This window comes from Schistocerca serialis, chromosome 11 (assembly GCF_023864345.2).
Source record: "Schistocerca serialis cubense isolate TAMUIC-IGC-003099 chromosome 11, iqSchSeri2.2, whole genome shotgun sequence".
Lineage (NCBI taxonomy): Eukaryota > Metazoa > Arthropoda > Insecta > Orthoptera > Acrididae > Schistocerca > Schistocerca serialis.
Genome location: NC_064648.1, coordinates 37,073,338 through 37,098,135, shown reverse-complemented (window position 1 = coordinate 37,098,135; position 24,798 = coordinate 37,073,338). Strand labels below are relative to the sequence as shown.

General features: G+C 42.0%; 1 protein-coding gene across 5 annotated transcripts in view; it reads right to left on the bottom strand.

Annotated features, from left to right (window-relative positions):
* LOC126426776 (uncharacterized) overlaps positions 1-24,798 on the bottom strand; it is a 156,069-nt gene that overhangs the window by 33,908 nt on the left and 97,363 nt on the right. For 3 of the 5 annotated variants that reach the window (XM_050088771.1, XM_050088768.1, XM_050088770.1), the window contains 3 exons: positions 18,751-18,822; positions 14,093-14,170; positions 4,108-4,185 (listed from right to left, as the gene is read on the bottom strand). In XM_050088771.1, the coding sequence (XP_049944728.1) occupies positions 4,108-4,185; positions 14,093-14,170; positions 18,751-18,822 (228 nt within the window). The remainder of the gene's footprint in view (positions 1-4,107; positions 4,186-14,092; positions 14,171-18,750; positions 18,823-24,798) is intronic. The other 2 variants (XM_050088772.1, XM_050088769.1) reach the window with 1 other exon arrangement.

Here is a 24,798-nt window from a genome sequence, read left to right as displayed (position 1 = left end):
ATCCTTGTACAAAAACAATTCTCCCGTGCCTTATCTTTCCAGTCTCCCACCACCTCCCAAAGTCCCACCGTCCGGCCACAGAGAAGCATTCCTCTAGTAACTCAGTACCACCCAGGACAGGAGCAAATAAATTACATTCTCAGCCAGCATTTAACTACCTCTCGTTGTGCCCTGAAATGAGAAATGTCCTGCCCACTATCCTTCCCACCCATCCTACCGTGGCTTCCGCCGTCCATTGAACCTACACAATATACTCGTCCATCCTTACACAACCCCTGCTCACAATCCCTTACCTAGTGGCTCATTCGCCTGTAATAGACCTAGATGCAAGACCTGTCCCATACATCCTCCCACCACCACCTACATCAGTCCGGTCACGAACATCGCCTATCCCATCGAGGGCAGGGCTACGTGTGAAAACAATCACTTGATCTACACACTAAGCTGCAACCGCAACCACTGTGCTGCATTCTATTTGGGCATGACAAGCAACAAGTTGTCTGTCCACACGAATAGCCATCGACAAACTTTGGCCAAGAAACAACTGGACCACCCTGTTACTGACAAGGGAACCTCCCCATCGCACCCCCCTCAGATTCAGTTATAAATTGACACAGTGGATAGGCCTTGAAAAACTGAAAACAGATCAATCGAGAAAACAGGAAGAAGTTGTGTGGAACTATGAAAAAAATAAGCAAAATATACAAACTGAGTAGTCCACGTGCAAGATATGCAACATCAAGGATGATACGAGCTCAGGAGTGCCGTGATCCTGTGGTTAGCGTGAGCAGCTGCGGAGCAAGAGGTCCTCGGTTCAAGTCATCCCTTGAGTGAAAAGTTTAATTTTTTATTTTCAAACAATAAGTATCTGTCCGTCTGTCCGCTATATTTGCTGGATTGATACTGCCCACGGAATACATCTCCCATATTTAATGAACTCTCGTCCAAAGTAGCGAACAGTCAATTGCCAGCCAGGGAGCCTCGTTAGCAGGAATACTCTCTCTTCCGTGCGCTGTAGTCGACTGACGTCGTGTGTTCCGATGTTTGTTTAGGTGTAGCGTCCCCATACTACAGTGCAGTTACCTCGCATCGGACAGACGGACGGACAGATAATAATTGTCTGAAAATAAAAATTTTCACTCAAGGGAGACTTGAACCAAAGACCTTTCGTTCCGCAACTGGTCACGCTAACTACGGGACCACGGCGCTCCTGAGCTCAGACTCTCCTTGATGTTGCCTATCTTGCAATGGACTACTAAGTTTGTATATTTTGCTTATTTTTATCATAGTTCGACACAACTTCTTCCTGTTTTCTCGATTGATCTGTGTTCCGTTTATCAAAGCCTATCCACTGTACCAACTTATAACTAAATCTGAGGGGAGTGCGATGGGGAGGTTCCCTTGTGAGCACACCACCCAACACGATGTTCTTCATCTCAACGACTGCTTCACAGCCTGTGCCATACGGATCCTACCCACCGACACCAGCTTTTCTGAACAGGGCAGGTGGGAACCCTCCCTGCAATATATCCTATGTTCCCGTAACCCTTCTGACCTCAACCTTTGTTAGTCATTGTCCTCTCCCATCAGCCCCTTCCCTGTTTCCATTTAAGCACCATACAGCCATCTATTCCACCCACACACTTTTTTCTTCTCTCCTTTTCCACTGCTCCCCCCCCACCCCTGCCCCACATCACCGTCTAACCATTTGACTGCACCTAGCTGCCCCACCCTCTCTCCACCTCGTCCCCGCACGCTCCACAGCAGCACTCACCGTCCCCCACCCCTACCCTGCCACATCTCCCCTCTCCACCCCAGCCTCCTCCTTACCCCCACCCAGTTGCCTCTCCCATCATGCACTGCTGCGGTGCTTGTAGTACGGCTGCAGCTGCCAGGCACTGTGGTATTTGAATCGCATTTGCACTCTGTGTGTGTGTGTGTGTGTGTGTGTGTGTGTGTGTGTGTGTTTTGACAAAGGCCTTGTTGACCGAAAGCTTATTTTGTGACAGTCATTTTGTGGTGCATTTCTGCAAGTCAGCATCTCCGCTGTATGGTGAGTAGCAACTATTCTTTTACAATATTGTCAAACAGGAAAGAATGTCTTTTAATTTGTTGTCTTTAAGAGAAAGTGGACCACCCTATTTTGTTTCAAATACGTCCGTTAATGACTTACTCCTCGAAGGCCTTTCACGTTTCAATAGGAAAACCAATTCCTCACAGTCATTGTACATATCACAAAACAATGTCAGAGTAGGTTGTTGCAGGTCGACACAAAATACTAGTCTCAGACACTTTGCTATACAGAACTTCTGTTCATTACGCACTCTTTCAGGTTTGCAAAACAAATCTTTCAGTGCAGAGAAACTGTAGAAAAAGCTTCGAGTAATTTGTGTTAACTGGAATGACTTTCTGTTTTTGAATGTTTTAAGAACTTGCAACATTTCTTTGAACTAAAATTTTGATTTGATTTTCATCTAGCTCATAAGCAAGACCATTAGTTTTAATTAGCCAGATCTTGTCATGGTGCATAATACTCTCTGGGTAGCATGCTGTGTACAACCTGAAGAGAGCTGTGTTCAATGCATTTGAAATGAACCGACTTCAACGCGTACAACCAAAATCCCACTAACATCCAGTTCTCGTTTTGTCTGCAACAACTGCCCAAATACGTTATTACTACTTCATCTTTGATGTCATTGTTTTCAAAATATATCTTTATACAATTTGCTACTTCATCTGGTCCTCTTTTAGATACTGGTTCATCCCAGTAGAAAAAATGTCCTCAATGAGCTACAAAGGAATGGGCACTGAAATTATTGACCATATTTTATACCTGTGAAACATTTACCCTATGCTCAATTTGAGTGTAGTGTCTATTGCATATTGAATGTGATTATGTGAAAATTATTACCTTGTTTTGTTACTATAATTGTTTCTTGTATTGCCAGCATTTGAAATGCATTTCTGAATGTTTTGACAGGAAATGATGTGGCAGCCAATGTGACTTGGCCTTTATTCGGTGCCTTCCGTTGTTTGGCACTTGCTTCCACTTCATTACCATCACATGTTAGCAGTCATGTTTAAGAGCCTTCAGTTTTCACATCTGTTATCTTTGAAATAAATTCAGTGCAATTCAAACCAATTTATAACAAAATTCCCATTTGTATGGCACTTTCTTCGTTCAATATCACCACGTGTTTGTGTTTTGTTTTAACAGCCTTTTGTCCTGTATTTTCCGTACTCTGCCTATTACACTGTGCATTTAAATTAAATTTGTTTCTTAGCTCGCGCTTTGACTATTGTTAGAGTATTTTAATGGTAACTTTACATCCCCACCTCTGACCCAGGGTGCATCCTGCAGCACTTCTTCCTTCTGCAATAATTCAATACAGGGCATTGTTTTTCATTAGGCCAAGGTTAGATAGTCTGGACCTTACATTTTTAAAGGCATAGCTGTAACTACCAAATCAGAGCCAAGACTATCCAGGCTGCAGCCCCAATCTTTAAGTACGCAAATTCGTGGGAAGTATGCAAGATAGCGGTTTCTATATTTAATATAACAACTAATGTAGCAAACTTTCAATATAACCACCAATATCACCTCAAATGCGTTAATATACGTAAATAATTAGTTTCGCACCATTTGCTGCTCCAAAACCTTTAATAATTTGCAAGAACCACAATATTATGGCGTGGATATTGCAATATTTCTTTGAACTAAAATTTTGATTTGATTTTCATCCAGCTCATAAGCAAGACCATTAGTCAAATCTTGTCTTGGTGCATAATGCATTAATGAGCTGAAGTATATAAATAGTTTCCTCACTTAGTAGTGGTTCTTGAAATTTTGTGAGCAGCCTTTTATGGAATAGGTGGCATCTATCTTCATGTGTCTGCCAGTTTAGGTTTTTTAACATCTTTGTAATGTTCCTCTGTGGCTCAAAATAACCTTGTGTCATGCCTAAAAAGTTACACTTGAGAGTAAAGCATGATTAAAGACCAGTGTCAGGTTTTGTTAGCACCATAGTACTGTAAATTAAAAAGAGAATTAAATAACAATGAGGATGAAAACAAGAAAATTATCTCAGAGTGTGAGGCTCCTCCTACCTGTGGGGTGCCCAGCTCTCCAGGTTGCACCCTGTGGTCAAAGGGTTCCTCTTTAGGGACGACAAAATGCTCAGCTTCCTGTGGCATAAGATGTCTCAATAAAAAATGATCCAAGTTCTACATTATTTGCTATGTAAGCAATGTAACAAGTAACAAATACCGGGAACAGTGAAGACAAGCTCTGACATATAAACAAAAAGTTAGTATCTTTTGAACTCCCAATGTAGCAAACATCACAGAAATTTTGTGCAAATTATATTTTACCATCACAGATTGATCAAATTATTAGTGAAGAAACTCATTTTAATTCCTAAGACTCAAAACGTAAGGGAAAACTTTCCTCGAATTCTTCACTTGTACCCAGTACACTGGATGTCACAGAACAGAACATAAGAAAACAAAAAATATTCCACAACGCATTTCACACGAAGACTGTAAACAGAACTCGACCACACAGTCAAGAATTCTCAGGAACAGAAGAGTGACAATAACATCGCCAGAGGACACTGATTGCATCTACTAACATCTGAAGTTCTGTTTATAATGGTGGATCTTGTTCTTTTGTGCATTCGTAATTTTTATTTATTATTTCCCTTTGACACAAGGAAAAGGTTCCATGAGGAATATTTTTTCCCCCATAAAAAGAGGCCTGTTGTTGTGGTCTTCAGTCCTGAGGCTGGTTTGATGCAGCTCTCCATGCTACTCTATCCTGTGCAAGCTTCTTCATCTCCCAGTACCCACTGCAACCCACATCCTTCTGAATCCGTTTAGTGTATTCATCTCTTGGTCTCCCTCTACGATTTTTACCCTCCACGCTACCTTCCAATACTAAATTGGTGATCCCTTGATGCCTCTGAACATGTCCTACCAACTGATCTCTTCTTCTAGTCAAGTTGCGCCACAAATTTCTCTTTTCCGCAATTCTATTCAATAGCTCCTCATTAGTTATGTGATCTACCCATCTAATCTTCAGCATTCTTCTGTAGCACCACATTTCGAAAGCTTCTATTCTCTTCTTGTCCAAACTATTTATCGTGCACATTTCCCTTCCATACATGGCCACACTCCACACAAATACTTTCAGAAACGACTTCCTGACAATTAAATCTATATTCGATGTTAACAAATTTCTCTTCTTCAGAAACGCTTTCCTTGTCATTGCCAGTCTACATTTTATATCCTCTCTACTTCGACCATCATCAGTTATTCTGCTCCCCAAATAGCAAAACTCCTTTACTACTTCAAGTGTCTCATTTCCTAATCTAATTCCTTCAGCATCACCCAACTTAATTCGACTACATTCCATTATCCTTGCTTTGCTTTTGTTGATGTTCATCTTATACCCTCCATTCAAGACACTGCCCATTCCGTCCAGCTGCTCTTCCAGGTCCTCTGCCGTCTCTGACATAATTACAATGTCATCGGCGAACCTCAAAGTTTTTTATTTCTTCTCCGTGGATTTTAATGCCTACTCCGAATTTTTCGTTTGTTTCCTTCACTGCTTGTTCAATATACAGATTGAATAACATCAGGGAGAGGCTACAACCCTGTCTCGCTCCCTTCCCAACCACTGCTTCCGTTTCATGTCCCTCCACTCTTATAACTGCCATCTGGTTTCGGTACAAATTGTAAATAGCCTTTTGCTCCCTGTATTTTAGCCCTGCCACCTTCAGAATTTGAAAGAGAGCATTCCAGTCAACATTGTCGAAAGCTTTCTCTAAGTCGACAAATGCTAGAAATGTAGGTTTGGCTTTCCTTAATCTTTCTTCTAAGATAAGTCGTAGGGTCAGTATTGCACCATGTGTTCCAGTATTTCTAGGGAATCCAAACTGATCTTCCCCGAGGTCGGCTTCTACCAGTTTTTCCACACGTCTGTAAGGAATTCGCGTTAGTATTTTGCAGCAGTGACTTATTAAACTGATAGTCGGGTAATTTTCACATCTGTCAACACCTGCTTTCTTAGGAATTGGAATAATTATATTCTTCTTGAAGTCTCAGGTATTTCGCCTGTCTCATACATCTTGCTCACCAGATGGTAATGTTTTGTCAGGGCTGGCTCTGCCAAGGCTATCACCTACATCGTCTTCCGTTTCCAAACTAGTGTCCTCAAGTACATCACCCTTGTACAGACCCTCTATATACTTCTTCCACCTTTCTGCTTTCTCTTCTTTACTTAGAACTGGGTTTCCGTCTCAGCTCTTGATATTCATACAAGTGGTTCTCTTTTCTCTAAAAGTCTCTTTAATTTTCCTGTAGGCAATATCTATCTTACCCCTAGTGAGATAAGCCTCTACATCCTTACATTTATCCTCTAGCCATCCCTGCTTAGCCATTTTGCACTTCCTGTCGATCTCATTTTTGAGACGTTTGTATTCCTTTTTGCCTGCTTCATTTACTGCATTTTTATATTTTCTCCTTTCATCAATTAAATTCAATATTTCTTCTGTTACCCAAGGATTTCTACCAGCCCTCGTCTTTTTACCTACTTTATCCTCTGCTGCCTTCACTACTTCATCCCTCAGAGCTACCCATTCGTCTTCTGCTGTATTTCTTTCCCCCATTCCTGTCAATTGTTCCCTTATGCTGTCCCTGAAACTTTGTACAACCTCTGGTTTAGTCAGTTTATCCAGGTCCCATCTTCTTAAATTCCCACCTTTTTGCAATTTCTTCAGTTTTAATCTACAGTTCGTAACCAATAGATTGTGGTCAGAGTCCACATCTGCCCCTGGAAATGTCCTACAATTTAAAACCTGGTTCCTAAATCTCTGTCTTACCATTACATAATCTATGAGATACCTTTTAGTATCTCCAGGATTCATCCATGTATACAACCTTCTTTTATGATTCTTGAACCAAGTGTTACCTATGATTATGCTCTGTGCAAAATTCTACCAGACGGCTTCCTCTTTCGTTTCTTACCCCCAATCCATATTCACCTACTATGTTTCCTTCTCTCCGTTTTCCTACTCTCGAATTCCAGTCACCCATGACTATTAAATTTTCATCTCCCTTCACTATCTGAATAGTTTCTTTTATCTCTTAGTCATCTGCACAGCTAGTTGGCATATAAACTTGTACTAGTGTGGTAGGCGTGGGCTTCGTGTCTATCTCAGCCACAATAATGCGTTCACTATGCCTAGAGGCCTAATATCTGAAATAATAAATGTTTTATGCTATACAACACTGAGACACTGTGCATATGCACTGTCCAGTCACATTAACGCGACCTCCTCCTGCAGCGTGAACTACTGAGAGAAATGCGGGAAGGGTCGACGAGGTTCTGGAGGGTGGCGACGGGGCCGTGCGCCGCTGCCGACTCCCGTGTCGTGCCCAGTTGCGTCGGGTCTCTCGACTTGGGATCCACGGTGCAAACAGCCCGATTCAGACAGTCCTCCCGATTCTCGATTGGGTTTAAATCTGGGGAGTTTGGTGGCCAGACAAATACACTAAACTTATCCCGGTGCTCTCTGAGCCACACACATACACTGTAAGCTGTGTGACACAATATATTTTCCTGCAGGTAGATGCGATTGTGCCAAGGAAAAACAGACTGCATGAAGGAGTGGACAAGGCCCCAGGATAGACACATACTCGTGTCAATCCATTCTGTCTTCCCGAACGATGAGACCCCGTAGGGAACACCACGAGAACATTCTGAAGACCAGGTGCCTTTTGTGGAGGCCCACACGTGGCAACATTTGATAAACGGTCATTGAGGAGACACTGTTTGTGTCGATTATGACGTCTGGTTTGTGGGGCGCTCAACTGCGCAGTCATCAGCGTGTGTACAAAGTCCCAATTTTCACACAGTCCATTTTTTTTTTTCACAATCCAATCTAGTCACTCTCACAAATGATGATGATGAGGATGATTGTAGTGGGACTTTGAATTTCGCCGCGCTACACTCGTTCCCTCAGATGTAAATTATACCGCCGCAGCGGTATGAGCGCTCGACGGCAGAGAAAATACTAAAATTGTAACTCTTTTTTTTCTATCCGTTTCTTTATTGCCTCTCGAGAGCAGAAGCTTAATGCAGACGTCATCTGATAAAGACGAAAAAAAATTATTAATGTGTAGACATATTGTGGAAGTTGTTATGACATTTGGAGGAGGGAAGTGACGTAAAATAAATTGCATTTAATATCGAGACACTTTTTGTATACATTAGAAATTCCTGGACGATGAAACTTATTGCAACATTTCGGAGCAGACTTTTCACGCAGAAATGAAGTAGGAGATTTTTGAAGACCTGGACGACGCACAAAAAGAAGACGTGTTAACGTGGTAAAGGATGAACTCTTATCTACGCCATTTCCCCCCGTTAGTCACATTTGTTATTCTCTGTCTTTTTTCAAACAATTTTTGTAGTGGAAATTTGTTACTTTTGCTCAGAAATGCCACAAGGACCACCCCAACAATAGCTTTTCCGAATCACGAAGTCTGACAACTTTTCTGTAATACAAAGTCCGATTTGCATTTCATTCTTTCCCTTTTTTCACGGTCATTAACGATTTTAAAAAACCCCTTTTTACTCACGATTTCTTCCCACATTTTCAACCTTTTCTTTTCTTTTCCTTTTTCTGTTTTATTAACCACTATATGATGATGATGATGATGATGATGATGATGATGATGAAGTGACGGGGACAACACAAAAACTCAGGCCCCAGGCAGAGAAAATCCCCAACCTGACCAGGAATCGAACCCGGGACCCTGTGATCCAGAGGTAGCAACGCTAGCCACTAGACGGTGAGCTGCGCACGACACAATTGGTAGCCCCTCGGTTCAACTGGGCAGTCAGCTGCTCAACAGTCACACGTCTATTCACCTGAAGACACCTCCGCAGCCAAAGTACACCCCCGTCATCTGTGGCCAATGGTGTGTCACAGCTGCCTCAGCACTGGTTTTCAGTAGCGCCATCTTACCGTGCACAGCACGCTTTAACCTGGTCAGCACACAAATGGTTTACCAACTTAGCCATTTCGAAAATGCCAACTGACACACTTTACACGCCCTCCACGGGTAGTGCTGTCATCTGCCGACTGTGAGTGGTTATTGCAGGCTGACGTTGAACACAGGTCGTGTTCATATTAAAGTATTTATCTTTGTGCCTGCAAAGCATGCCTGTGTAGCGCTACATATATTCGAAGGCAGAAGTTAGTTGTGGCGGCACCTACCAACATTTTTCAGAACTGCCACTTACTTTGCACTCGATTCTAAGCCGCAGGCGGTTTTTTGGATTACAAAAACCGGAAAAAAAAGGGCGGCTTAGATTTGAGTAAATACGGTATGTGATCAAAAGTGTCCAGACATCCCCAAAAATATAAGTTTTTCATATTAGGTGCACTGTACTGGCACCTACTGCCAGGTACTCCACATCAGCGACCTCAGTAGTCATTAGACATCGTGGGAGAGCAGAATGGGGCGCTCCGTGGAACTCACCGACTTCGAACGTGGTCAGGTGATTGGGTGTCACTTGTGTCATACGTCTGTACGTGAGATTTCCACACTCCTAAACTTCCCTAGGTCCACTGTTTCGGATGTGATAGTGAAATGGGTATGATAGTGAAAAGGGACATGTACAACACAAAAGCGTACAGGCTGACCTCGTTTTTTGCCTGACAGAGACCGCAACAGTCAAAGAGGGTCATAATGTGTAATAGGCAGACATTTATCCAAGATCATCACATAGGAATTTCAAATTGCATCAGGATCCACTGCAAGAAATATGACAGTTCGGCAGGAGGTGAGAAAACTAGGATTTCACAGTCAATAAGCTCCTCATAAGCCACATATCACGCCGGTAAAAGCAAAACGACGCCTCGCTCGGTGTAAGGAGAATCGACATTGGACGATTGAACAGTGAAAAACTGTTGTGTGGAGTGACGAATCACAGTACACAATGTGGCGATGCAATGGCAGGGTGTGCGTACGGTGAATGCCCGGTAAACATCATCTGCTAGCATATGTAGAGCCAACAGTAAAACTCTGTGGAAGTAGTGTTACGGTGTGGTCATACTGACCTACACCATCAACCTCAAATTTCGATTCTATCTCGTATCGCTCTGCAACACTGTGCCTAGATATTTAACTGATATGAGTATTTCAACCAGAAAACGCTAATACTCTATTTGTAGATTACAAAATTGTATTTCCTACTCACCCTCATTAACTTATATTCTTCCACATTTAGAGCAAGCTGCCATTCATCACACCAAACAGAAGTACTGTCCAAATCATCCTGCAGCCTCCTACAGTCACTCAACAATGACACTCCGCTGTACACTACGGTGTCGTCAACACACAGCTGCAGGTCGGTGCTCACCCTACCCGGCACGAGTGTTTACGGGTACAAAGAACCGTCACAGCTCTCTGGGGCACTCCTGACAATCCCCTCACCTCTCACACACACACACCTTCCACGACAATCTGCCGGGTTCTTTTGCTCGAGAAGTCTTCGAGCAACTCGCATATCTGGGAAACTATTCCGCACTTTCGTACCTCCGTTAAGTCTGCAGAGCGGCACCGTGTCGAATGTTTCCTGGAAATTTAGGAATACGGAATCCACCTACTGCCCTTCAACTACGTTTCATAAGGTATCTCGCAAGAAAACAGCGGGCCCAGTTTCTGAAGACGACTGCCGTTTACGGGAACTACGTCGCTGCTCCTGCCGATAGTGGGAGTTTGGGAGGGGTGTGGAGAGATTTTTGCCCAAATGTAAGCACAGCGTGGTACTGAGGGATGCTTTTTGGCACGGAGTATTCATACACTTCCTTGCGGTGCCACAGGAACTTTCCTTTTTGTACTGGTTCACTAAGTAAGGCAATATGTTATTGAGAACACAACACTGCATGTAACAATTGCTCTCTCAGCCCCCTTAACCTCCATGCAGTTCAGCCATCCTTTCCAAAGTTTTCCAAACCCATCCCAGAAGTAGCTCTGTGGCATCGTGCACATCCATTCTCACACTGCCTCCACAACTTCGTCGTACGACAAAAACTTTCATTCCCAGAGGTGCTGCCGTGTCAGATCGAGAAGGTGGAACTCAGCTGAAGCCGTGTCACATTTGTACGGTGGGTGTTCCAGAACCCTAAACCGATATTTCAAACACGATGGATCGCTTTCCCAGGTGCTGGTTGGGGAAAGGTACTACAATTCTGTTATTCCCTGTTATCGTTATTTACACACCGAATAACTGTGAAATAAAAAAAAAATATTGTCCGTGATTTGTACTGAACGTGGGGTACTAATTAATGGATATTTGTATTCTTACTGGAAAGCCATCAGTCGTATCACTTAACACTAATCGCAGCAAAAGCAGATTTTAACTGTTAATTTATACTACTACTGAAGATGTAAATAAATAATTTATTGGTGAATGTAGTATATGGAGTAGAGGTTAACTAATTTTTTGAAATGACTGTGTGTATACTGTTGTGTGTCTACTCTTATCTTCTTGGTCACTACAGGAGTAATATTAATGGGCCAGAAGTGTGTTTCTACTTTCCTCACTTAATCCTTTCCAATCAAATTTTTCTATCCACTGCATTCTGCTCAACTCTTATTTATTTTACAATAATGGAAATGTGTCAGACATCGTCCAACATCAGAGCTACTCTGACGAGTCAAAACATTACGAGCACCTACTTAATAGCTTCTCTGTCTGTCTTTCGAACAAAATGCATCGCCGATTCTGCACATCACAGACCCGACATTTTCTCGGTAGGTTGTGGAGGTTTGTGGCATTAGATGTCTATGCACAGGTCATGTAATTCACGCAATTAATGGGCCACCAATTTGTGTATGTGGTGATGGCACCTGATAGCAACCCAAATGGTTTCAGTAGGACTTACATCGGGCAAATTTGGTCAGAGACACCAATACGAGTTCACTATAGTCCTCCTCAAATCACTGTAGCACAGTTGTGGCTCTGAGACACAGACAATTAGAGTGCCGAACAGTGACACTGCTGTCGGGGAAGACATCGGGCACGTACGGGTGCAAATGGTTCGCAACAGTCAGTGTGGCTTCGATTAGTACTACAGGCCCGAACAAGCGCAGGAGAACGTCTCTCGTAGCGTAATACTGCTCCCACCATCCCGAGCCCACATCTGTGGTGTGCCGCTCATTTCGAGTTGCCGTACAAATCGACGACGGTATTTGTGAAGACGGCTGTCGACCTAGTGTAGCAAAAATGTGATTCACGCAAAGAGCCGACAGGTTTCCACTGATTGCCTGTCGTATCCTGACGGTCCCATGCCCGCTGCAATCTTAACTGACAGTGTCGTCAGGTCGACATGTCGTGCTCTGCCATGGAGCTCCACGTTAAATGGTGTACGACGAACTGTGTGCTCCCAAAAACTTGTAAGTGCACCGGCATTTTCTTCTTCCGGCAGAGATGCCGCAGATCACTGTCTATCCTACTTTACAGAGCACACGTGCCTCCGAGCGCCACATTCTGTGAAAAGTCGTCGACTCCAAACCGTTTGGCTTATAGTGTCCTCCGGCCTCTTTCTGTAGACGATCGTGACAATAGCACACGAACATTCGACCAGCTTCGGCATTTTCGAGATACTCGTCCACGAGCTATGCGTAATAATAGTCAGCCCCTTATCCGAATCACTTACCTCAGTGGATTTCCCCATTTGCAGCTCACATCTTACATACTTTTCTTACTGCGTCACTCGCCCACAACACACCAGGTGGCATCCAGTGTTGCTGTGGGCTACTGTCACAATGTTTCGGTTCATCAGTGTACAGCAACAAGTTACAATGTCGGACACAGTCTGACTGTGGATCAGGAAGGGTTAACACTGGTTCTCCAAGTTTTGTGAGTAGCCTTTCACACGATACTTGGCATCTAGTTTGAAGTGTCTTCCAGTACAAGTTCTATATCACCTCTGTAATGTTCTCCTGTGGATCAGAATAATCTCGATTTGAGCCTAACAAGCTACACGTGCAGCTGAAGTGTGATTAAAGATCAATGCTAGGTTTTGTTGGCACTCTGGAATCGTACCTTAAACTGTGAAATCAAACAGTCTAAAGTATAGATTGGAACACGGATAGTTATGAAAAGGACAGATTGCTGCTCACCATAAAGACAATACATCAAGTTGCAGCTGGGCACAATGAAAATACTGTTAATACTGAGCTTTTGGCCAAAGCCTCCTTCCGTAAAGAAAGGTAAACACACACACACACACACACACACACACACACACACACAGGGCACAATGAAAATACTGTTAATACTGAGCTCTTGCTCTTAGCAAAGGGTACCACCTCGGCATTATGTGCAGCTGAACAAAACAGGCTGGATTGGTGGATTTCAATGGCTGCTTCACAACCCAGACCATTTGAATCCTTCCCTCCACCACCAGATGTCCTGGATTGCACAGATGGGAGTTATCTTAACAATACATTCTCTGCTCCAGGAATGATCCCGGCCTCAACCTAACTTAACCTACTGTCACCTTACCCTCCACCCGAGAGGCTCCCCCACCTCTGTCCTATCACCTCCTCCCAATGCATGTACCCTCCCGCTGTTTCTTCTCTCTGCTAACACAACCATCGGTCTTTTCCCATCTCTGCTCCCCCCCTCCTCCCCGACACTGCACCTGGCACTTTGTCCTGCCACCTTTTAGACACTATATGTTCCACCCCTCTCCCTACACCCTTACCCTGCTATTCCTCCCACTTCCCTGTCCTACTCCAGACTGCTGCTTTTGTTCAAAACAACAGAGAGAGCAGTCGTGTTCATGACGTGTGCCTGCTCGTGTGAATGTATATTTGTTTCCCTTTCCTTTCTTTTCTGAAGAAGGCTTTAGCTGAAAGCTCAGTACGTAACAGTCTCTTCGTTGTGTCTGTCTACAACTCAATGCGTCATCTTTTCGGTGAGTAGCAATCTATCTTTTTCATAATTGTTAAATAGAGAAATAAATAATGACTAAAAGAAAACCATCTGTGAATGTGAGGTCCTCACTACCTGTGCGGGATCCGGCTCTCCGTGTCGCCCGTCGTTGTGAAACGGCTCCTCTTTCTTCACAGTAATATATTCAGATTCCTGTGACAAAAGATGCTGCCTTAAAAAATGATTAAAGAATTACATATTTTGTATGGAACATAGCAAATAATAAATACCACTAATGAAGACAAGTTCTCACATACAAATGAGAAGTTTAACACCTTCTGAAATTACAACATAGCTCATGTCACAAAAACCTTGTACAAACTGCATTTTACCATCACAGCCTGCTCAAATTATCAGTGAAGACTGCTACATAAAACTCCGATTTATTTTTTCCTGTTTTCTGTCCTACAAAAAGAAGTAAATTATTTAGGCTTTACAGTATCTAGAGAAAGATAAAGCCTATTACTGTGCAGAAATAACAACACAAAGATATGAAATGATTTTAAAAAAAAGAGAGAGTGTTTACAGCATTATAAAGAAAACAAAACAGCAGATAAGTAAAATGGTGTTACACATTGCCCTTCAAAAGCCAGTAAGTCCAAAAAGTTTCAAGACTGGATTAATAAAAAATACAGAAAAGTAAAGATGATTGTTTTAATGCTTCAGGTGTTCTACACAGTATCCCTCCACAGTATCCCTTCACTTGAGTTCAACACGCACAATGGTTGTGTGAAAGCATCAGAAAAGTTCTCGCTTAAGATGTCATTCAATTCTTGTAGCACACTGGCTCAAATGTCGGCTGTCGTCAAACTGTTAGCCCTTCATATTAATTTCTGCACTACGACTTCTGTGGTAGGCTCACATAGAAAACTGGGTCTTGTCACCCGTGACGATTTTTTTCCAGGAAAGAACTGTCCCCATTTTGCATCCGAATCGAGTTGCGGCACAAGTCCACGCCTAGTCCTTTTGTTCGGAAGTTGAGGTGTGCAGGACAAACTCTTTGCACTCTTTGCAATTTGTGATACACCTGTGACGCACTACTTAATACTGCCTACTCACAACTGGCTAGTCAAATGCAGAGCTGTCAGTCACAGTTGCCAGTTAAGGTCGCATATGTAGTTACTGCTCTGCTGTCACTAATGTACCAGGAATGAAACCAGTATCTGAACTTTTTCAACAGACACTGTAAATCCACATACAAGGTGACGCACGGTAAGTCACCTGATTGAACTTTGATCCTACAAGTATACTATTCAGGCAAAGCTTTCAAATTGTGCATTCAACTTTGTGCAGTTCATAGAAATTATGCCAGATGGCGTTACGAGTTCGTCACTTCTGTTGCGAATCTGCCATTTCAGTCTGCCGCGACAACGGACAGAGAACGGTCGACCGTCGCACAGAAGACGAAGACTGTGTGACTGTTCTAGGCGGCGAATGGCGTTACACTGCGAGTGGAACAGGACGGGAAATGGCTACTAGTGGTACTGGATACCCTCAACCGAGTGCCGTAAGGTGGATTGCGGAGTATCGATGTAGATGGAGAACATCATCAGAGATAGCCTATGGGACACGTGACTGTCACGACTGATAAAGGCACCACACAAATCTGTCGTATCTGCATCGCAAGTAAGTATTCGGCTGCAACTACCGAGTATTCTTTCCTTAAGTCACCATTCGTGAAGGGGTGCAAGGGCTTTCCTAAAAGCAGCACATCCAAATGGTACTAGTTTTCTTCCCCTCCTTCTTCCTCTCCAGGGAGCTTCCTTTTAAGTTTTTAAGCCTCTTATACACACTCAGGTTCTTCATATTTTCCATTTCCTTATTGTTTAACATGGTAAGACACGTCGCGCTTTTGTAAATTGCACTTCCTCCAAATATTCAGCATCTCGTGATACATTAAACATTTTGCAAAGCAATGTTTTCGTGTAAAAATGATAAGAATCGGTGCGACAGAATGTCGTCTCGCCACTGCCACTGTCGGAGGGCACCGCTGCTCGAAACTGATCCTCTCCTGTTTCACAGCCGATGCTTCTCCCGTGTTGCCACAACCGAACGGTATACGCACATTTTCCTCGCTCCCCTCCACACTGCAGGTGCTCACACTCGAAATCGGCGAGTTCTTGAGCCCCGGCCTGGAGCCAGGTAGGCTCTGCACAGTGGGTGCTTCAGCAGCTCACAACAGAGATTCTTAATACACTGGATTGTTTTCACAGCCGTACGACGGTGGCCATTACTGTGAAGCAAAATCACCCCTTCTGGAAGCTTCCTTTTCCTCTTCATTTCGATTTTGGGTTTCAGATCGTGCAGTAGGTCACAGTAGCAGTCTTTATTTGACATTTGAAAATATTTACAAAATGGTTATTTCATTTCTGTTTCAAGTCAAACCGGCAGGGATCAGAGCAACACAGCTTCCTACAGTTTCTACGGGAGAAGATACCACAGTTTTGTGGTCATTCTCTGTGATCAATCTTTAATCAGTGTGTAAATAAATGAATATTGTGAATGACTTGTACTAAACAGGTTGCAATTGTTAATTGGTCTTTGTCATTGTCTTGCACTGGAAGTCACTCTGTCTTATGATACGACATTTATCACAGGAGTTAAACATTTAACTGTAAATTTATATTACTGCTACAGGTGCTAATAAATATTCTATTGCTGAAAGTGAAAAAGATACGCCACCTGAAGATTACTCATTTTCTAAAATACTTAAAATGAATGAAATGGAAAGGAACAGTATTTTATAATGTTCAAGGCCACCACATTCAGCCGACATTAGGCCGCTTTATTTCTTCGTGTGGGGATTTGTGAAGGACCGCGTGTATGACATCGTGTCACTAATGCGATTGCAACAATAACAGAGGAAATGCTACAAAGAATGTGGCAAGAAATTGAAACCAGACTCGATATTCTTCGTGCCACAAATGGTTCACATATAGAGGTGTATTGGTGATAAATAAATTCTTTGAGATACTCTACAATGTGGTGCATTTTTCATAGACATAGTTATTGTGGTTTCTTTCCCTGTTTCTTTGAAATCAGGGAGGTTTGAGTGGGACACCCTGTGTAAGATGGTCTTCACTGCCATCAAGAGCATTACAGATGTCACACTTCTTGAAAGATTTAACAATGTCTTCTCTCACTCTAGACCACAACTGTTTTATCCGCTGACACACTTGTTCGATTGGAGGTCGTTTTAAAGCTCCCTCTGGCATGAATTCATATTGGGTTTCACCCATCATCATTTGTTCCATTCCTCTCTCGCGCACACCTTAAATGGTTGATTTACCGAGACATCAAAACATTGCACTTGTGAAATAAATCCTCCCGGAATCACAGCAAGCTCCAGCACCTTTCCTTCTCTCCCACACTAACTTAACCCATAACTTCACAGCAGTCTCGTCCACCCGACCCTTGTCGTGTGCACGAACACCGCCACCTGGCAGTAGTTCAGAACGCTTTGGTACTGTTCTGAACTTGAAAATGATCACTGGGCTATGTTTGGTACTGTCCGCACAACATGAGAGGATAACAGCGTAGTGCATTTTTACGTGTCCACTTTTGCTTTTACAGTTGCAGTTTTAACATCTTTCATGGCAAGAGTCCTGTTACTCAGCACATCAAATGTCAGGGGAGTTTCATCCATATTCTCTATTGGCCATAGTTCCATACTGGCTTTCTTTATATGTCAAATAATAAAGCGATGGAAACATAATATTTTCTCTTCATAGTCTTGTGGCATTTTGGTTTTTGTTCGCAACACTAAGTACACGACACTTCGTAAACCTGTAGCACCGACCAACTCCGCCACAAAAATCTGTCTAGTTCCACTGTAGCAGTAGCTTACGAGAGTGTATTTGTATCATTTTTGTATTAATTCCAATGACATTTTTACAGTGTTCTCGAATTCATTTCAATACGTCATTTTCTAGTTTTGGCCATTTTGCATTCAGTTCTCTATCTGAACATTTAATCTTTTCCATTTTGTTCAGCTCTTCTTTACTAGCCTGCCAGTCACGAATGGTTTTTTCCTGTTTGTGGAGGGCCGATACACCCCTCAGCTGTTCCATTTCCGTGTTGTTCTGCATATGCTATTACTTTCAATTTCTAGCCCGTGTCGTACAAATATCTTTTATTCTTTTCCATCTCAAAACTAGTGACTAACAAAAATATTTTACTGTTACCGATAATACAAATCACTTTCAGTTAAAGTTCGTCGACACTGCACACTGCAATGACGTGCCATAGCCTAGACAGTGTTCTGGTTTGTAATTTAGGGGGGGGGGGGGGGGGGGGGGGGGGGGGAGGGTGAGGTTGAATGCACTGTTGCCAGATGGAAATAGGTTTCCCGAGGCATCGAAAATGTGGCCATTTTTAAGACTGGTGGGAATTTTAAATCGAGCACTGGACATTTTTATATCGATTTTGAGTATAAGATACACCTGAATTTTGGTGGCAATTTTTCAAAGATAAAAGTGCATCTTATAGTCCACAAAATACGGTACTACAGCCCCGTACATGTCAGTAGCACGGAGACCGTGAAAACGAGATTAAACTAATTACGGTGCACACGTAAGCATTTAAACTGTCACTATTATAGTGCTCCATATGCGAATGGAAAGGGAAGAAATTTTAATACGTGGTAAACTACACACACAAATGATACTCTCTACTGACATCTGATGGTGAAATACTTGGAAAAACTTAGAGAGGACACAAACTACATTTCATACCTGTACCGCGTCCTGTCCCTCTGCCGCCGTGTCCTCCAATGGCTCCTGCTTCACTGCCACAAAGTCAAATCCCTGCAAAGAAGAAACAACATTACAATTTTTTTTTATGTGTGGCAAAATATGTGACAATTTTCTGTTAAAGCAAGTACAGAACAGAATTGTCTCATTCACAAATATCAGCTGCTAGTGTAGTGTTACAAATACCAGGGGTAAGAACCCCCCTTTGCTGAACAAATGACATTGGCTAAATATTTGGATTTTAATGTGTCAGTGCAGCACCTTCACACAAATATGTTTCTTTCAGTGTTTCATGCATAGTGTAGCAGGACGACGTGAGATTACTCTACTTGTTTTTATACTCCTCACCCCAATATTATTTTTCTACTTTATCATCTCTTTTCATGAATAGTTCATATAGCATGTGAAAGCAAAAATACCACATTCTTATTCATGCAATATTTCACTAGACTTTATAATTCATAATATAATTTAAAGTCTGGTGATGACAGTATGTAATGGAACATATGGAAACATTTTATTCAAAAAAATATTCATAATTTATTATACACTATATGATTAAAAGTATGCGGACACCCCAAAAACATACATTTTTCACATTAGGTTCATTGTGCTGCCACCTATTGCCGGGTACTCCATATCAGCGACCTCAGTTTTCATTAATCATCATCAGACAGCAGAATGGTGCACTCCACGGAACTCACGGACGTTGAACGTGGTCAGGTAATTGGGTGTCACTTGTGTCATACGTCTGTGCGCGAGATTTCCGCATTCCTAAACATCCCTAGGTCCACTGTTTCTGGTGTGATAGTGAAGTGGAAACGTGAAGGGACACGTACAGCACAAAAGTGTACAGGCCGACCTCGTCTGTTGGCTGACAGAGACTGCCGACAGTTGAAGAGGGTCGTAATGTGTAATAGGCAGACATCTATGCAGACCATCACACAAGAATTCCAAACTGCATCAAGACCCACTACAAGTACTATCACAGTTAAGCGGGAGGTGAGAAAACTTGGATTTCATGGTCGAGCAGCTGCTCTTAAACCACACTTCATACCAGTAAATTCCAAACGATGCCTCACTTGGTGTCAGGAGCATAAACATTTGATGACTGAACAGTGGAAAAATGTTGAGTGGAGTGACCAATCACGGTACACAATGTGGTGATCCGATGGCAGGGTGTAGGTATGGCGAATGCCCAGTGAATGTCATCTGCCAGCACGTGTAGTGCAAAAAGTAAAATTTGGAGGCGGTCGTGTTATGTTGTGGTCGTGTTTTCCCTGGAGGGGGCTTGCACCCCTTGTTGTTTTGCGTGGCACTATCACAGCACAGGCCTACATTGATGTGTTAAGCACCTTCTCGCTTCCCACTGTTGAAGAGCAATTCGGATATGGCGATTGCATCTTTCAACACGATCGAGTGCCTGTTCATAACGCACGACCTGTGCCGGAGTGGTTACACGACAATAACATCCCTATAATGAACTGGCTTCCACAGAGTTCTGACCTGAATCCTACAGAACACCTTTGGGATGTTTTGGAATGCCGACTTCTTGCCAGGCCTCACTGACCGACATCGATCCCTCTTCTCAGTGCAGCACTCCCTGAAGAATGGGCTGCCATTCCCCAAGAAACCTTCCAGCACCTGACTGAATGTATGCCTGCAAGAGTGGAAGCTATCATCAGCACTAAGGGCGGGCCAACACCATATCGAATTCCAGCATTACCAATTGGGAAGGGGAGGGGGACGGGGGGGGGGGGGGGGGGGGGGGGGGGGGGGGGGAGCACAAACTTGCAAGTCATTTTCATTTAGGTGTACGGATACTTTTGATCACATAGTGTACCTGCAAACTATGTGCTCATCGAAATGGCACCCCCGCCTAAAAATTGTTTGTTTTTGGACTGCCACAGCTCATTCCTCATTCTCTTCTTTCAAGCAAAGATCTTACTTTTTTTTAAAAAAAAATATTTCTAAAGTTCATTCATGTGCAAAGTTCCAGTTTCCCCAATATTTCACCCTGAGACAAAATTTTGTAGTCCCGACTTCTCTATTTCAAAAATGTACACTTTTACTAAAATAATCTCTTAGTTTATTCAGTATTCCAATTAGAAAATTTCACTGTATAGAAAATTCTTGGCAACATTTGAGGAATCCATCTGCATATTAAAATTTCCACTGCATAAGAAGTACCATTATTTTGCCGTATTTAACCATATGGCTTTTAGTTAAACAAATCTACTTTACTGCTTATTATATCTTTTATTTTTTATGTTAATATCCAAAAGGTAACTGTAATATACTTTATTGTCTAGTAATTTCTGTAGTTAAAAAGTGAAGATCTCCATTAGTCAGACAAATGTCAGTTCTGTGTGAAACTTCCGTCACAGCAGTGAAATATAGGTCGCAATAACAACAACCATATCATATGAACTCTTTAGTAAACTAAATAAAGAAAAAACCAACTGTGTTGTGTTACATTATTATTAACCATTTAAATAGCGTAGCAATTACTGAAAGAAAATTATCTTGACAGATTTTAACACACTGAACACCTTGCTGCATTCAGTCATTGGATATGCTGGACCAAACATTTAAATCCTTTTATTCGATTTGAACAAATTATTATTTTTTTGATTGTGGTATCCTTTGTTATTCTAACTTTGTTATTTTATATTTTTTATGTATTTGCTTACATTTCCACCTGTGGTCACATGGTCCGTTGAATTAATTTTGCATTGTGGAACCAAATGATTAACAGTAGATATTTTGGTTTTTTAGTTTAACACATTCATTTCATTTCAGATTTTGAACTAAAATGGGTATCAGAGGGCTCTCAGATGCAGAAATCGCTGAAATGTCGACAAATCTTTCTGAAGATGATGCCACAGGCTTCTCCGATGATTCCGCTGAATACCCAAATGTTTCACCTGGTGACAGTTCCAGTTTGACTTCTGAGGACGATGATGACAAACACGACACAGGATCAACTGACTCCGAGCCTAATGATGATGGTCCTCTTGTGAATCTTTCAGATGAAGATAAATGGGAAACTGTAGAAGGGGACAGAATTAATTTTACTTTCTCCTCTCCAGACACTGGTGTTCATCCAAAAGCTTCAAGGACTACCTCCCATCTCTCATTTTCAAGACTTCATTGACGATAATATTATATTGCTGTTAGCTGAAGAGATCAATAGGTTTGCTGCAGAAAAAACTACTGCCACCAGAACTCCAAATCAAAGGCAATCAAAATGGTTTGACACCAATACTGATTAAATGTACAAGATTTTGGTGATTATTCTCTGGAAGGGGATTATGCAGTTTCCCAAATTAAGATACTAACAATCCAAAAAAAGAATGCATGAAAATGGAATTCCAAAAATAATTAATCTTAAGAGATTTGAAATGTTACTTTCGATATTGCACTTATCAAGTAATAGCAAGAAAAAGATCCAGAAGAACAGGCTTTTCACAATCTCAAAATTTGTGGAAATCCTGGGGAAGAAATTCAAGGAATCCTGCACTGCAGAAGGAGCGGTTTGTATAGGTGAAAGCAACGCACCATTTCGTAAATGTATTTACTTTTGACAATACATCCCTAAAAAAAGACATAAATATGGGATTAAGGTTTTCAAGCTTTCCGTTAGTGGAAGTTATACCTGATTATTTGAAGTCTTCGCTGGCAAGGAAAGAACAGATGATATATCTGTTGCTGAGAGGCTAGCAACAGAATTAAGGGACTGACTCTAGGTAGTAACTGTGTATCGATAACTGGCACACTAGTGTTCCGTATCTAGAATGCTAACCCAGCGAGAGACATTTGTTAGGCACATTCGTGCAAATCGAAAGAATAATCCCCCCCCCCATGCCGTCGAGGCAAAAATGTAGTCCTGAAGTGGAAGGATAAACGAGACATGCTAATGCTCAGTAAAAAACAAAAACAAAAACAAAAAGAAACAAGTGAGCCCACTACGGTCATAGACTATAACAAAGGAAAAGTATTTATTGACCTCTCCGATCTGATGGCCTCATATGTATGATATATATACAGATCTGTCAAATGCTACAAGATACTTGTCTTCCATTTCATCACTTCCACATCCACTGTAAATGTTCTGTATTTGTACAATAAAGTACACAACAAGAAAAATTGGCAGCAATGATTTCAAAGAAACTCTTGTCCAATCACTTGTGTATCCTACATTGGATCCAAACTTGGCGAGACCTTTCAGCTGCAAGCCTAAGCACTTGCCGAAAGAGTATAAGCGGCAGAAGAGCATTACCAGCAAAAGGTGCAGCCGGTGCTACAAAATCGTGACCCAATGGCAGAATGCTGCTTATGCTCGCAAAAGTGTGGGGAAAAAGAATTCGCACACACTCTCGGACATGCAACTTACCGACATACATCAAATGTTTCCAAAAACACCACTGAATGCATGTTTATGTGAAGGAAAAAACTTTCCTTCTCATTCCGTACACTAAGTCTCCCCTGACCCACGGTTTTGGGTCACTTTCCCACAATCTACCCCTTTTCCTAAACCTATCCAGTCCTTTTCCTGTACCCTTCTTCCTTCCCCTTCAACCCTTCTGCCTGAAGAAGGGGTCCCCGGCTCTGAAGCCTTGCCAATCACAACAGTCTTTTACATGTGTGTTCTGCCACCGCTTGGTGAGTAGATTTTTTATCTATCCAATTAAATGATTGGATCAATAAAATGTTGTTAGTTGTAAGATCTAGTTCACAAATTACATTTTGATATTCTGAGCACTTTTGTAACCTTGTATGTAGCATTCATGAACACAAAATAAAAAATACAATTATGAAATGCTCAGAACATGTTTCATATTATTGATCCTCAAAACTCAGTATCAGTATATTCATTATTCTGCCCAGTCATGTACGATTTTGTTGTTCACTGGGACCACAGAATTCTCCGGTGCATGCTTATAACATAGAAACAAGCCACGTGTGTACGCACAGGCTTGAAGTAAGATGTGCTGAATGACCGTGGGTGGGCACACAGGCTGACCGAGATAGTGCAATGTTCAATGTGTTAATGGGACCAAAGTGGCTCCAAACAGGTCAGGAACAATGGAATAATTAACGAGACCATAAAAAAAATGTCATGCTCAATGGCAACAAAATCACTTATTTTAGACAACTGAGTTGAAATTATCAGAGTAAAGTCAGTAGGTGTACACAGCAAACTTATTACCTGGGCAGTGTGCTAGTGTTGTTGTGTTTATGCCGAAGAAACAGGGAGGGGAGATACTAATAGTGTACACTCCGGTATTCCCCTATGTTGAGAACTCTCACATGTCTGTACATCAATGACCTGTGTCACTGCTTTCACACAGAAATTAAACATTGACTGCCACTTTTTCACAATGTTTTTGGCATGATATCACTATGAAGACATTTGTTCACAATGTAATATTAAGATCTACCTATGTTTATCTGAAGTAGCATTAATACAACCCCATTAATAATGTAGAAACCCAAATCCGCAACTCCTGTGGATATATTTATCTTGTGGTCACTGTTGCCTCGATATGATTTTATGTTTGAAATGGTGTCTGAGGCTGGACGTGATAACAACTTTGCAGAATACTTTTTTTTTTTTTGCATGGCCATCTTCTGCAGCAGCTGTTAAAATCTCTTAGTATAGGTTATCCATCTTGATCTGATTGCAGTCTAATTAAAAAGAATTACACCTGACACATTTCGCTTTTATTTATAAAGCATCTTCCGTGGTTATTCTGTAAACTGTATGCATACGTTTGTACATTTTGGATTGTTTTATGTTAAAAACAGTGTTTTCTTTATCAAGTTGGTCTGCAAGTTACTTACGGTGTTTCTTTACATATTCTGCTCCCTCCCTCCTTGCTAGCAGCGGTTGGTGTTGCAAGGCTTCATTTCACATTTGCACGTGGCAGCTTTTGGCATTCTGCAGTATTTCCTGCCCTGCAATATTTACACTTCACTTTCTTACACTGTTTCTCATTGCACACTGCCACAGTGTTTATGTCTGTT